Source organism: Oryctolagus cuniculus, chromosome 12, assembly GCF_051225735.1.
Source record: "Oryctolagus cuniculus isolate XC-2025 breed Fujian yellow rabbit chromosome 12, ASM5122573v1, whole genome shotgun sequence".
NCBI classification, from domain to species: domain Eukaryota; kingdom Metazoa; phylum Chordata; class Mammalia; order Lagomorpha; family Leporidae; genus Oryctolagus; species Oryctolagus cuniculus.
This window is the reverse complement of record NC_142878.1, coordinates 103,775,758-103,790,804: the sequence shown is the minus strand read 5'-3', so window position 1 is coordinate 103,790,804 and position 15,047 is coordinate 103,775,758. Positions and strand designations below refer to the sequence as shown.

Below are 15,047 nucleotides of genomic sequence, written 5' to 3'. Positions count from 1 at the left end.
CCGCCCAAAGAGAGGCTCTCTCTTTCAGCCAATGTCCCACCACCATGTCCAGAAAGCCCCAGCACCCTTGTCACAGCACGGCTGTCACTCTTGCCTGGGTTCCAGCTCTGCCTGCCCACTCCTTCAGGCTTCTCCCGGTCTTTTCAGATTTATTGAACCCAGCAGCCCAATCGACCGTTTCAAATACTAGTGCTTCTTGTCCAAAAATAAAGTTTGCTGGAAGCAGAGGGCAGGCAGGGGGAAAGTGGGCAAAGCATGTCACAGCAGCGTCCGTCCGTCCATCCGTCCCCTCTCCTGGCCTCCCCTGCGCGCCCTGGCGAGGGGGTGGGGGCCCAGGCGCCTTCTGTGTGTCTGGCCCAAAGTCAGCCTCCACCTCCCACTGCCCTTCTCGGGACACAGGCTGCATTCACCAGCCGTCGCCCCGTCCACGCCCCAGGAAGATTTTATGAAAAGCGTGTTCACTCGGACTCCACAGGGGCTGTGTTTGTGTGTGGTGTGTGCGAGGGAGAGGATGAATCACTTCGATTCTGGGCAAGCAGCGGAGGTGTTGTGTTTGTCCCCTGCCATCGCAGAAACACCCCAGGATGCAGTTAAAAAAAAAAAAAAGGCAACACGTAGGGGTGGGGGGTGCCGAGACGGAGGGCTTGGCAGGGGTGGGACCAGGGAGTGGAAGGATGTCCACACAGAGCTCCGCGTCCCAGGGAAAGTCTGAGGTTTTGCATTTCTGTTTGTGGTGCAGGGAAGGGCTTGAGCCAGTGAAATAGCATCGCCTTTATACATATTGGCTTCCCAAGACGGGCAGGAGCTGGAAGCGGCCGTTGTGAAACGTTAAAGATTTTCTGGCAGAGAGAGAGGATTTTTTTTTTCTCCCTCTCTCCCTGCTGGGGAAAAACAGTTCTAACGAGGAGTTACTTTGTAGTTTTAAGTCATATTCAAATCCACCCCGTGCTAGGGGCTGCTGGGGATCCCCCCACGGCAGCTGGATCCTGGAGTGCGGGGACTGGACCGTGCCCGGCTGGGCATGAGTCTGCAGCGGAGGGTCTTCCCGAGAAGGGAGAACGGTAAGAACCGGGCGGGGAGGGGGCCCGGGGAGGTGGGACGCGGGGGTGGTGGTGGGGGCTCGCCTTGCCTCTCTGACCTCCTAACACAGGGGCGGGAGCCTGGCTTGCGGTGACCCCGTGGCGGGTGAGTGTGTGTGCGCACGTGTGAGTACGCGTGTGCACACGTGTGAGCCTGGGCGTGCACACGTGGGCGGTGCAGCAGGACCCGGCGGGCGGTGCGCGGAGGGCTGAGGAGCGCTCACCGCACAGGGTGGGGGGCAGTGGGGCCAAGGATCGGCACGGAGATGGGACAGCTTTCTAAGTGCCCTCACGTCCTCTTTGAGGGTGGCTGGCCACGCCCAGGGCCAGGGGAGACTCTTAATGATAGAGTTCTTGGGGTCCCCACCGGCTGAGCTCCGGTCAGTTGGAGGGGGGCTGTTCGGCTCCTGGAGGGGACAGAGTCGCGGAGCAGAGCTGGTGGTGGTGGGGGGAGCCCCTGGCTTCCAGCAGGTACGGACTGATAGATGAGGTCATTTCTCAGAACAGCCCCCTCCCACCGCCGCCACCACCACCAGCAGTCTTTCATTTTCGCTGGGAAACGTAAGCAGACATCAGGGCGAAGGATTTTAACCCTTTGGCGCAAGCTTTCAAGTCCACCCTGGCAAGACTTCAGTGCTGCTGTAACTTTGGCAATCGGGAATAAACACATGGTTTTCTTTAACAAGGAGAGAGAGGCAGAGTCAAAGGCACAGCCTGGCTTTCCAATCCAGGCAGATGCGGCGGGGGGCCACGGCGATCTGGGCCAGTGTCCAGCGGAGCCCCCCTGCGAACTGGGACGGGAGGCCGGCGAGGGGAGGGGGTGGCGCAGGGGACCCGGCTCTGGGACCCGCTGGCCGCTTCCTCTCGGGAGAGGAATTCAACCTCTCTGCGGCCACCATACATTCCCACCTGCCGGGAAGTCAGGAGCTGAAGGAACTGGTTTTTAGTTTTATTTATTTGAAAGGTAGAGGGATAGAAAGAGAGAGAGAGAGAGAAGAGAGAGGAGAGAGAGAGAGAATCTTTCACCCACTGGTTCACTCCCCAAGTGCCATCAACAGCCAAAGCCGGGAGCCAGGGACTCCATCTGGATCTCCCACGTGGGCAGCAGGAACCCAAATGCTTCAGCCCTTGCCTGCTGCCTCCCAGGGTGTGCATCAGCAGGGAGCTGGATCGGAAGCAGAGCCGATGACGTGGGAGGCGGGCGTCCCACGCGGCAGCTTAGCCCCTGCAGCACAGTGCTGTGAGCTCTCTTTCATGCCCAGGGAGGCCCTACAGGCCCTGAGCAGGTTTCCCAGATAGCAGGCAGGTGTGTGCATGGGGATTTCCCCGGAGGGTGCCAGCAAGGGGAGGGAGGCAGCACTGGACACGGGCAGTGGATCCAGCCAGCCCACGGGGCTCTGTGCCCCTGTGCCCGGGGGCTGGGGCTGAGGACGGTTCCTGGAGAGGTACTTGGTTTGGAGCTGTCCAGGGAGCCCTGGTGTCAGCTGTGGGAACCAGTGCCTTACCTAGTGCCTAGTGAGGTGGGCTCCCCTGGGCGCCCCCCTTCCAAATCCCACTCAATGCATTTCATCAGTGGGGTGGTGTGTTAGGTCACTGGCATTCCCCATGGACCCTGATTCGAGTCCCAGCTGCTCCGCTTTCTGATCTAATGCACCTGAGAAGGCAGCAGATGATGGCCCAAGTCCTTGGGCCCCTGGACCTGCGTGGGAGCCCTGGATGGAGTATTGAACTCCTGGCTTCAGTGTGGTCCAGCCCCTGGGTTGTGGCCATTTGGGTTGTGAACCACTTGATAGGCAACCTCTCTCTCTTCTCTTTTTCTCTCTCCCTCCTTTCCACCCTTTCTCTGTAACTGCCTTTCAAATAAATAAGTAAATATTGAAAAAAATGAATTTCACTGAATGCCTTCTTCTCTCTGAGTTCAGCTGTCAGGAGATCGGGCGTTAAATGTTTGGATAGACACCCGTCTGGTTAAACTGTTAGGCAGTTCCATGACCTTGGATATGCCGCCTCCCTAGGACTCAGCGTGCCCATCTGTAAAGTGGGTGGAAGCAGGGTGAACTGGAGATGCCTCCCGAACCCCTCCCGCTCTGCCATCGCACATGTGCAGGTTCTGAGCACTTGACCCTGGGACTGGGCGCGCCCCCCCAAAGGTCACAGGGCCACCAGTGCCACGGTTCCTGCCTCTGGGGGACCTTGTGACAGGGGCCAGCTGTCAGCAGGGAGGGGCTGGGCCTGTGGGAAGCAGAGGGAGGCCGTGCCTGGGGCTGGGCAGTGGGGAGGGGACTTTGAGGAGTGGGCTGATGCTCGCCGCTCCTCTACCCTGACATTCCTCTCCTGGCAAAGGTGACCCCCCACCCCCGAGACACCGCCATGTGTCTCTGATCCTTCAGACCCGTACGATGCCGTAGGATGCCGCTCAGGGCAAACACGGATGTGGCTGCGTTTCACTCCCCTCCTCCCCGACCCGTACGGGTTTCTCTTTATTTTTCCATGCGCAAAGGATGAAGTCACTTTCTCGGTCACTTGGAATTCATTTTCAACAGATTGTTTGTTGAGAGCATTCTGTGCTGCAGGCGCTGGGCTGGGCTCTAACGGGACACATTGAGCCGACAGGGGCACGCACATCGACACAGCGGCCGGGAGGGTTCCGAGCTGTGGACGGCTCTGCTGGGGGAACTGAGCTGGTCTGGTGGATCATGGTGGACTTCCTGGAGGAGGTGCTGTTGGGGAAGGGTTCTGAAGGCGGAGTGGGAGCTAGGTTGGGGCAGGGGTGGAGAATTCACCAAGCAAATCTAGAAGTGGGATGAACAGGGCTTATTCTGTGCGTTCTGTCAATCTTCTTCCATTCGGTCTGTTTTACTAGCAGCGTCTTTTATGAAAATAACCACAGTGATTTCTTAGCTTGGGAGACAAGAGCTTCTTGCTGGTAGGACAAGGTTCTCTCTGTGCCCCAATGTGCTGCCTCCGTTCCCACACCTGGAGGCAGGCCCCCAATTGCACGTCCCTGGTTGCAACCCCAGGAAAGCCCCCTGCCCCACCGGCAGCTCTGCCTGAAGCAGGTGGTGACGGGCAGGGCTGAGAGTTGAACCCATTCTGCTCCATTCTTTTTTTTTTTTTTGACAGGCAGAGTGGATGGTGAGAGAGAGAGACAGAGAGGTCTTCCTTTGCCGTTGGTTTACCCTCCAATGGCTGCTGTGGCCGGCGCACTGCGCTGATCCGATGGCAGGAGCCAGGTGCTTCTCCTGGTCTCCCATGGGGTGCAGGGCCCAAGCACTTGGGCCATCCTCCACTGCACTCCTGGGCCACAGCAGAGAGCTGGCCTGGAAGAGGGGCAACCGGGATAGAATCCGGCACCCTGACCGGGACTAGAACCCGGTGTGCCGGCGCTGCAAGGCGGAGGATTAGCCTAGTGAGCCGTCATGGCCATTGCTCCATTCTTAAGGCCGTGCTCTTCGTATGCAAGGCTGGTGTCACACAGATGCACGGAAAGCCACAGTGGCACCTCCGCGTGCACATCCTACCCTGCAGGCTGCTGTCCCCACTGAGACTTGAGCTCCGGTAACTTCTCGGTGGCTCCCAAGTTCTCAGGAGCCACCGTTCCATAATTGACTGAACTGTCACCTGCTTTAGAGCCTCCTTAGTGTCCCTTTGACTTTACTGTGTCCAAAATATTATAAAAAACTCCGAACAGAAATGTGGAAAGCCAGCAATGCAGTCGGCTTGCATAGCTGGGCTCGCTGGATTTTCACAGGTGACGTTTACTGTATATATCCAGATCTCTATCCCGCCTCCACTTTATTTATTATTTATTTTGATGCATTTCCAGCTAAGTTTCAGCCATCAGCTTATGATGAACTCGAGTTCAATATTTGTTCACTGTTCTACTTGTAGGTAAGATTCACATACAATGAAATGCACCTACCTCCCACAAGCCATTTGGCTGAACCATATACTCCTGTGTAAGGCAAATGCCTAGCAAAATGTAAAACATCACCATCACCCAGGAAATTTCTCTCAGACCCCTTCTCAGTTGAGCTCAGGACTTCCTGCTGGCATGCAATGTGTCGCTGAATCGAAAGGCCTGCTTCAACAAGGCCTAGTGCCTGCTTTGTCTTCCCAAGGCCGTGAAGGCCCCAGCTGTGGTGCGCAGGCCTCACGATGGGTTCAAGGGCAGACTTTGACTGGAGCCTGGGCTAGGGGAGCGGCAGCACCAGCAGGCAGTAGGTTGTTCTGAGACAAAGGCTAAAGGCAAGCAAAGCTGGGTGTTATCGTACAGCAGGTTAAACTGCAGCTAGTGCCTGGGAGGGAGTCCCCTGTCAGCCTCCAATCCAGCTCCCTGCCAGTGCACCTGAGAGGCAGCAGGAGGTATACCAAGTTCTTGGCCACCCATGTGGGAGAACTGGATGGAGTTCCTGGATCCTGGATCTGACCTGGCCCAGTTTTGGCTATTGAGGGTATTGAAGAGAGAACCAGTGGATGGAAGATCTCTCTCTCTCTCTTTTCACCTCTCCCTCTCTCTCCTCTCTCTCTGTCACTCTGCCTTTTAAGTAAACAAATAAGACATTTAAAACAAAGTGGTGGTGGTGGGAGGTGGGGAGCAAGATAGAGCAGTGCAGATTCTCACTGGCATGGGGGCAGGGTTGCAGCTCCAGGTTCTGACAGTGGGGTTGAGAACAGGCTGGGCAGAGGGAAAGAACAGGTGCCGCGTCAAAAGAACCAGACCCCTCGTGATGAGAATGGTCCAAGGCTCTGGGTACACTCATGTGTCCTGGCAGCCTTCTGTGGGTCCCTGTGGATCCTGAGACAGGTGATGGTCGCCAAGATGCCCCCTCCAGGGCTGCTCTTGCACTTCCTGCCACGGTTCAGGCTGGCCCTGGGGTCTGGAGACAGTGAGTGTACCTCTTCTTGGCCTTTTGGCTAAGATCGAGTGTGGAGGCAATCGGTCCCATCTCCCACTGGTGAGAGGCAGTGAACACTGGGTTGTAGATGTGTAGGGTGGCTTTGATGCTAGGGCACTAAGATGGAGGGGTCCACGGGCTCCTTGCTCCATGCCTCACTGTGTTCTACTTCCCCACGCAGAGAGCTTACAGGGGGCACTGCAGGGGTGGGGAGGGGGAGGCAGAGCGGGTACTTGCTGAACCACCACTGTGTGATGGCAGCCAGAGCTGCCAGCATGTATTTAAGTCTTGTAATAACCCCCTGTCCAGATGAGAAGCTTGACGCTTTTCCCAGGACACACAGCAGCTCAGGCCGCTGGACTCCTGGACCGGCGCTGTGTTCAGTGTGTGCCTTGCTCTCGTACTGGGTTGTGCACGCGCCCACTACAGCGAGCTGGATTCCTGTCCACAGGAATCCCTGCACCATGATGTTCATAAAAAACAGGATTGAAAGACAAGTGTATTTGGGGGCAAATAGTTTTTTTAGTAAAATATTTATTTTACAGGGAAGGTTATGGAGAGAGGTAGAGACGAGAGAGAGAGAGAGAGAGAGAGAGATTCACTGTTGCACTCTGCAAATGGCCAGGCCAAAACCAGGAGTCGGGAACTCCATCTGGGTTTCCCATGTGGGTGCAGGGGCCCTGCGGGCACGGGCTGCACCCACTGCACAATGACACCAGCCTCTGTGTGCAAATAATTCTTGAAGTCTGTGCATGGGAGGCTGCCTTCCAAAAGTTCATGAGAAGCATACATTACTGAAAACAATACACGGTTTTCAACATTGTCTGCACGCGGACTTAACCTTTCGTTCTATTTCCTACGCGCTGTTGAAAGACCCACCTGATATGGGTACATCGTCTGGGTGTGTGCAGCGGGCACGCAGACACCCCCCCCCCTTTTGTGTCTTTTGTGCCTCTCCCTCCTCCCCGTCTCTTCCCTTCCCCCAACAGCTATGTAGCACACACATGCCCAGGCTGACTGGGACGTGAGACCCGGTTCTAGGCCTCCAGAGCTCACAGTGGCAAGGTGAGGCAGCCTCATAGATGAGAGAACTCAGCCCCAAAGGGGCAGCTCCCAAGTGAAACTGTGAGTTGGGTGGGGCTATCTGGGAAGGCTTCCTGGAAGAGGTGACTGGGGGGGGGCTTGAAACACGTGACAGCCAGCTAGGAAGCAGGGGCAGAGCGCTCTGACCTGCGGAGACAGAGAAAGTGCAGGCACGGGAGAGATAGGCCCGTGACCTTGGGGTGGGATTGCACATTTCTGCCTACTGAGTCAGCGTTGTCATGAGAATAACAAATTAAGGAAAGAAAGGAGAGATTTCTTAACCTTGAAAAATGTGGCTTCCAGAGGCAGGGCAGGACACAGCATTGCCCAGATGCTTGTGTGGGTAGAAAGACAAGAGGGCCCAGGAGCTGCCTGGCACGGCCTGGCCCGGCCACCGCGGCTTCTGCCCTTGGCTGCTCTGCAAACACACGGGAGGGGCTGGGCCCACGGCTGGGGCATCTGTGGCATCCCGGCAGGGCTGGCAGAGATGAGGGGCTTGGCTGCTCCCCACAGCCTTGTAAAAGGCAGGGCCCTGAGCAGAGCACACGGGTCCCACCGCTGCCCTGCAGGGTGGAGACACCCCTCACCCCCGCCCCGAGTCTCCCCTGGGTGTGCCCTGCATCAGTCCCCACCCCCTCCGTGTCAGCAGGTGCTGGTGCCACATGACCCATCCTAACCTTGGCCTTGACATAGCAGCAGCCGAGCTCCGGCCACTCCCTGCAGCTTGGGTGTTTAGCCCTTGCTGAGCCCACGTGTGTGGTGGGCAGGGGGAGCCGTCCCCCAGTGCCCAGCTTGGGTGTGTTTACGAGGGGCCTTCATAACACTCATGGAATATGTGTGATGGAGAGAAGGTACCGGAGTTTCAAAACATTTTTTAAAGGTTTTTCTCAGGGTCGGTGCCATGGTGCAGTAGGTTAAACCTCCGCCTGCAGTGCCGGCATCCCTTATGGGCGCCGGTTCTAGTCCCAGCTGTTCCTCTTCCGATCCAGCTCTCTGCTATGGCCTGGGAAAGCAGTAGAAGATGGCCCAAGTGCTTGGGACCCTGCACCTGTGTGGGAGACCCAGAAGAAGCTCCTGGCTCCTGGCTTCAGATCAGCACAGCTCCGGCCGCTGTGGCCAACTGGGGAGTGAACCAGCGGATGGAGACCTCTCTCTCTCTCTCTGCCTCTCCTCTCTCTGTGTGTAATTCTGACTTAAATAATAAATAAATAAATAAATAAATCTTTTAAATTGAATTATTTTAAAAGGCAACCAGATGACAGAGAGTGAGCCCCCCGCTGCTGATTCACTCCTCAACTGCCCACAACAGCCCCGTGTTGGGCTGAAGCCAGGAGCCAGGAACTCCATCCAGGTCTCTCACACTGGTGGTAGGGACCCATGCGCTTGGGCCATCCTCTGCTGCCTCCCAGGGTGTAACGTTAGCAGCAAGGTGGAATCAAGCAGAGCAGAGACTTGAATCCCAGCCCTCTGATACGGGACGCGGCTGTGCTGTGAGCTCCCTGAAGTCCCCGTATGACTCAGCTCTGTTGGAAGGACCAGGAGTGCCTGGGCTTGGTCTTCAGATACACTTGGGCTCCCCTCCTGCCTCTGTGTCTTGGGAAAGTTGTTCCTCTTCTTCTGTCTTCGTCATGCAGATAACGATGGCATCAACCTTGCAGGTTTCCTGTGGGGACATCGGGTCAGGCCCCCAGCGGGGGCTGCACAAGTGGCTCTTGTTTCTGTGGGTCAGCCAGAGCTGTGTGTCTCCAGCAGCATTCCTCTCGTCCCATAGCTGGGGCTTGGCCACGGGACTGCGTGTGTCCCTTCCATACGGTCATCAACGCTCTTGGTGCCTAACTCTGTTTCCCCCCTGTCTCTTCTGTGGCCACAGGGAATTATAGGACTGAGAGTGCTTTTTAAAGATTTATTTATTTATTTGAAGGGAGGAGTTACAGAAAGCAGAGGGGGGGGGGAGAGAGAGAGAGAGAGAGAGAGAGAGAGAGAGAGAGAGATCCATTGGTTCACTCCCCAGAGCCAGGAGCTTCCTCCATGTCTCACACGGGTGCAGGGGTCCAAACACTTGGGCCATCTTCTACTGCTTTCCCAGTCCATAGCAGAGACCTGGATTGCAAGTGGAGCAGCCGGGTCTCGAACCAGCACCCATATGGGATGCAGGCACTGCAGGCAGTGGCTTTATCCGCTATGCCATGGCACCGGTCCCATGGATGCGCTTTTAAAGCTCCATTTAAACCCGAGCCTGCTCACATAAATGAGTCAAAGGAGATGTGTGCAAGAGCTCTTTGTAAACTCTGAAACACAAACAAACGCAGCAAGCCGTGACCGGGCCCTGGTCATTTATTTATTCCTTCAGTTATGGGTTGATTCATTCACTCACTGTTTATGGGACCTTTCGGGGCCAGGCACTGCTGGGGACGCTGCAGTGGGCGAGACTTGGAGGTCCCTCTTTGGGGAGCTCATATCGATGGTACATGCAGACCAGCAAGACACTGGCAAAGGGGGAGGCGATAGGGAGTGCATGGGGCTGGTGTGGCCCGGGTGGCCTGTGTATGTCCCATGTAGGACACAGAGGCAGGAAGGAGCCAGGCACGGAGAGGTCTGGGACCCGAAATGTCCTGGAGGAGGCAGCAACCAAGCCGTGGGGTGCCATGCACTTGGCTGTTTCAGGAATGAGCTCGCGGGGGCCGGTGTGGAGGCACGGCCGGTTAAGCTGCTGCCTGCAACCACTGGAGCACCGATTGGGGTCCCAGCTGCTCTGTCTCCCACCCTGCTTCTTGCCGGCGTGCCAGGGAAGGCAGTGGAGGATGGCCCAAGTACTGGGGCCCCTGCCAGGCACAAGGAAGACCCCTAAGGAGTTCCTGGCTCCTGGCTGCATCCTGGCCCAGCCCTGGCCGTTGTGACCATTTGGGAAGTGAACCAGTGAATGAGAGATTCTCTTTCACTCTCTCTGTCACTCTACCTTTCAAATAAATAAATATTTTTTAAAGAAAGAAGGAAAAGCACATATGGAATAAGGCTCTGGGAGGGCCAAGCTTTTCTAATTCTGTTTCCTCCCTGCCTCCTCTATGTTACTCCCAGTGACTTTGGGTGGTTGCACCCCCAAAAGAGACTTCACCTTCTCCCTACTGTGGCCTCCACAGGCAACCAGGTGGATCTCTTGAAATGCAAATGGCATAGAACCGCTGTCCTGTGGCCAAGTCTCAGGGCCCCTCATTGCTGTTCAAGATTCTCTTGAGGGGCTAGTGCCATGGCTCACTTGGTTAATCCTCTGCCTGCGGCGCCGGCATCCCATATGTGCACCGGGTTCTAGTCCCGGTTGCTCCTCTTCCAGTGCAGCTCTCTGCTGTGGCCTGGGAGTGCAGTGGAGGATGGCCCAAGTGCTTGGGCCCTGCACCTGCATGGGAGACCAGGAGGAAGCACCTGGCTCCTGGCTTCGGATTGGCGCAGCGCCGGCCACGGTGGCCGTCTGGGGAGTGAGCCAATGGAAGGAAGACCTTTCTCTCTCTCTCTCTCTCTGTAACTCTACCTGTCAATAAAAATAAAAATAAAAAAAATAAAGAAAGAAAAGGTTCTCCTGAAATGCTGAGTCCATGTGACTTTTCAGAGCAGATTCAGGTTTCCAGAAAAGTGGTTCCGAAAGCCCTCACTTTCCAGGCAGCCCCTCCCCACCCCCACACCAGATGTCCCCTCCGCCATCCTCTGGCTTTAGCAGGGTCATGAGCTGCTGTGAGACATGGTCGCTTTCTGGGGCTCAGGCTTCCGTGACAGTTCCTTCTCTGTGCTCTGCATTCCAAGGCTTTGCAAAGTGCCCCGTGCAACGTGTGCCCTGTGCGTTGTACACGACAGAGCCTGTTGATGGCCAGGCGATGCCCTGGGCTCTGCCTCCACGGCCCTTACCCCAGACTTTGCATTGCTTTTTTCAGATAACGCCCACCTGCCTCGCCACACTCTTTTTCTCTCCTTACCCTGGCCTTCTGGCTCTTTAATTAATTAATTAATTTGAAAAGCAGAATGACACTCCCCAAATGGTCCCAACAGCCGGGTTTGGTCCAGGCTGATGCCAGGAGCCAGGAGCCAGGAATTCCATCTGGGTCTCTCATGTGGGTGGCAGGGACTCCAAGCACTTGGGCTATCTGCTACCGCTTTCCCAGGTGCATTAGCAGGGAGCTGGATTGGAAGCGGAGCAGCTGGGAATCGAACTGGTGCTCTGATATGGGATGCCGGTGCTGCAGGCAGTGGCTTAACCCACTGCACCACAATGCCAGCTAAGAACTTTACAGGGTGACCTTACTTAACCTAACAGCTGCTCTTGCAAGGTTAGGTGCTCACGCGGTAACCATCCTGTCCCTGAGAAAGCCACAGGGAGGCACCACTTCATCTGCCTGTGCTGTGCTCCTGGCCTGGGACAAGCCTGCGTGAGGATGCCAGGAATTCTGGCTTCCAAACCCATGTCTTAATTCCTTGACTTTTTTTTTTTTTTTCTGGCTTGGGCAGTTGGTGGGTGTCTGTGACAATCACCAAAACATGGACGTTTGGGAAAGAAAGACGTTTTGCTTCAGGGGAAATCAAGTGTGACTGTGGAAGATAGTGAGTGAGTGGTAGGGAAAAAGAGTTAGAGTTCAGGAAGATGCCCATGCAGGGCTGGGATGGGAATTCGGGAGTCGTTGGCAGGTGCATGGCGTGCCCACCTGTGGGGCTGCCTGCAGGGGCTTGATGTTCCTGTACCGTACTGGGAAGGCAAATGACTCTGCAAGGAAGCAGGCTAGGAGGGGGCAAGTTGGAAGAAGAGAAGCCAGCAAGATGGCGGCATGGCTGAGATGGAGGTGTCCTTGTGCCGCTGAGCCCCGAGCATGGTGGCATGGGGGCAGGGGGAGGGAAAGAGCCCTGGAGGGGGCACTCCAGCTGCATGACCTTGAACATGCACGACCCTCGAGGCCCAGCCTCAGCCAGCTCTGCGAGCTGAACCTGCTAAGTGGTTAGCGAATGTATCCTTATGCCAAGACATTACATTTCTGATCGAAATGGTTACATTTTATTCTGCATTATGGCAACACACATGGGGTCCTCAGGTTCACAACATAAAGAATTGCCCGGGATGTTTAAAGCACTCCGAAGACTTCCTGCTTAGACCACCGAATCGCCTGGTCAGATTGCTGGGGGATTGTCCATTGTGTGGACCTGGAGACTGAGGCTCCGAAAGCTAACAGGGCCTGCTGAAGCGCACAGAGACGGTGGCAGGAGTGGACACTCGACGCTGCTGTGAGCGCAGGCTCCCTCGTGGCTCCTGCTTGATCAAAATGGGCCAGGACCCCACTGTGTTGTCTTAAAAAAGGACACACTTTTCCCATTGCTGTCTGAGAACTGTCACTGGCTACAAGTGTGTATTGCTTCTATAATTAGAAAGGGGAGGGGAGGAGAGGTGTTGGCCTAGGAGTTGAGACACTGGTATAGCTGCCATCTAAAAACCCAAATCCCGAGTTGGCTCACCTGTTCCCAACTCTAGCTTCCTGCTAATGCTGGCCGGGGGAGGCGGGGCCGATGACTCAGTACCTGGATCTCCTGGAGACCTGGATTGGGTTGCTGGCTCCTGGCTTTGGCTGGGCTGTTGAGAGCATTTGGGAAGTCCAACCAGCAAATGGGAACTTTCTCTGTCTCTCTGCCTCTCAATTACATAATTAATTAAAAAAGAATAAAATAAGGGGAGGGTATCATTTAAAAACCGCAAGGGTGTTTCAAAAGCCCGTGGAAAGTATATATTAAGAAAAACTTAGGCACGCATTTAAAAAATTTTGGCACCAAAAGAAGCTTATGTTTCAATTCTCTTTCCCCACCAATTTCTGAAGTCCCCTGCTGTCGTGTGATGGTTATAAAGCTTCATCAAGCATCAGAGTCACCGCCGAAGAGATTTCCAAAGCTCCATGGGCTAGAGCGGCCAACAGGGAGCCGCCTTCCCTGGGATGTCCCCTCTTCCCAGGCCTCCCGGGCAGCATTGCCCGAGACAAAGTCAGCACTCAGCTCTGATGCAGGCACACAGACGGGTTTCACTTGCTGCTCTGCCTCTCAGCAGCCATGTGCCCCAGAGAGGTAAGCTGCTTGTTCTCTGGGCCTTGCTCTTTCCACCTGTGAAATGGGTGTCAACTCAGAACCTGCCTGGCTCATGGTGTTGCTGAGAGGTTAAGAGGAGAGGAAGTGCTCCCCATCTGCCAGTGGTCACCATCCTTCCGGGATTGGAAGCTGAGCTGTGTCCCGGCACGAGTACCATTAGGGATGGCCACGTGGAGGCAAATTTTGATTGATTTTCACAGTGAGGAAAAATTGCAATCGTGAATGGAATGCTTGGATATATATATATATATATATATATATATATATATAGACAGGCAGAGTGGACAGTGAGAGAGAGAGACAGAGAGAAAGGTCTTCCTTTTGCCGTTGGTTCACCCTCCAATGGCCGCCGTGATAGGCGCGCTGCAGCCAGTGCACCGCGCTGATCCGATGGCAGGAGCCAGGTGCTTCTCCTGGTCTCCCATGGGGTGCAGGGCCCAAGCACTTGGGCCATCCTCCACTGCACTCCCTGGCCACAGCAGAGAGCTGGCCTGGAAGAGGGGCAACCGGGACAGAATCCGGCGCCCCAACCGGGACTAGAACCTGGAGTGCCGGCGCCACAAGGTGGAGGATTAGCCTACTGAGCTGTGGCGCCGGCCGGTTATGTTTTTTAATAAAAGATTTATTTATTTGAAAAGCAGAATTAGAGAGAGAGAGAGAGAGAGAGAGAGAGAGATCTTCCATTTGCTGATTTACTCCCCAAATAACCACAACAGCCAGATCTATGCCATTCCAAAGCCAGGAGCTTCTTCTAGGTCTCCCATGTGGGTGCAGGGGCCCAAGCATTTGGGTCATCTTCCACTGCTTCCCCAGGCACATTAGCAGGGAGCTGGATCGGAAGTGGAGCAGCCGGGACTTGAACCGGCACCTATGTGGGGATGCTGGTGTCTCAAGCAGTGGCTTTACCTGCTATGCCACGGCACCGGCCCCCACGCAGTTGTTTCTAACAATTGGGGGTGGGGACTTCCTCCTCTAGTCTGTCTATCAAGGACACTGCGGGAGGAGATTTCTGGTGTAGTCTGGCAGGTGCACAAGCTAAAGCTGCAGTGTGATAAGCTGGTGCAGAAGACACTTGACTGTACCCCTAGTGGCACTGGGATGCCCAGCTCTAACTGAGGAGGGGTGCTCCTGGCTGTGTCTTCCCCCCCTTTCTTCGGGCCAGCAGCCAGCTGGCCTCGGGGTGCTGGGCATGGGGGAGACTCCCTTCCTTTCCTGCAGGAGGTCCTGGAAGGCACAGGTGCGACAGAATTCCACCTCCAGCTGCACATCAGCCTGGTTCTCGGAGGGAGAGGTTGGGGCAGGGGCTCAGCCACACTTTGGAACAAAGTCATCTTCGGAGAGTAAGAAAGGACACAGGCGTTGCGCGCCAGTGGAGGGAGAGGAGAGGCAGGCGCTGGATTCAGGTACAAGTGACACGAGGTGGGGGGCTGTGGGACCTGCCTAGACCTCATGATTCAGGAAGGTTGGGGCTGGCCTCCCCAGGCCTGGGGCACCCCATCACCCCTCTACCAGCCCAAGACAGCCGTAGGGATGGCGAGAGAGGCGGGGGGTGTGGGCCGACACTGCCATCCCGTGCTCTGCACTTGAGAAATTCCTGGCCCACAGTCCCGATTCCGCCCTGTTATGGGGCACTGTCCTTCCAGACCTGCGGACAAAGGTGGCTTTATCCTCCTTCCTCGCCCCCAGGCCTCGCTTGTGACCTCGGCCTGGGGTCCTACAGAGGTTGGTTCTCCCAGCCTCAGCGGCATTTCAGGGCTTCCTACGGGCTGCACCTACACCCTCATTATGCATCCCCTCCCCTGCCAGGTAGCGCCGAATGCCAGGAAACACAGCCCCCGTAAAGAGAGAGTCCTAGAGGCTGTGCTCAGGAGAGACATGTGGGAGG

General features: G+C 55.9%; 1 protein-coding gene across 2 annotated transcripts in view; it reads left to right on the top strand.

Annotated features, from left to right (window-relative positions):
* Positions 1 to 469: 469 nt before the first annotated feature.
* The window catches only part of IL16 (interleukin 16), a 129,777-nt gene continuing 115,199 nt past the window's right edge, over positions 470 to 15,047 (top strand). Inside the window, exons 1-2 of one of the 2 annotated variants that reach the window (XR_016217648.1) lie at positions 470 to 544; positions 953 to 1,061. Coding sequence is in view for 1 of the 2 variants with exons in the window: in XM_008275284.5 (XP_008273506.4) it covers positions 1,022 to 1,061 (40 nt within the window). In the remaining variant the exon portion in view is untranslated. Of the gene's footprint in view, positions 545 to 640; positions 1,062 to 15,047 lie in introns of those variants that run through there. The other variant, XM_008275284.5, reaches the window with a different exon arrangement.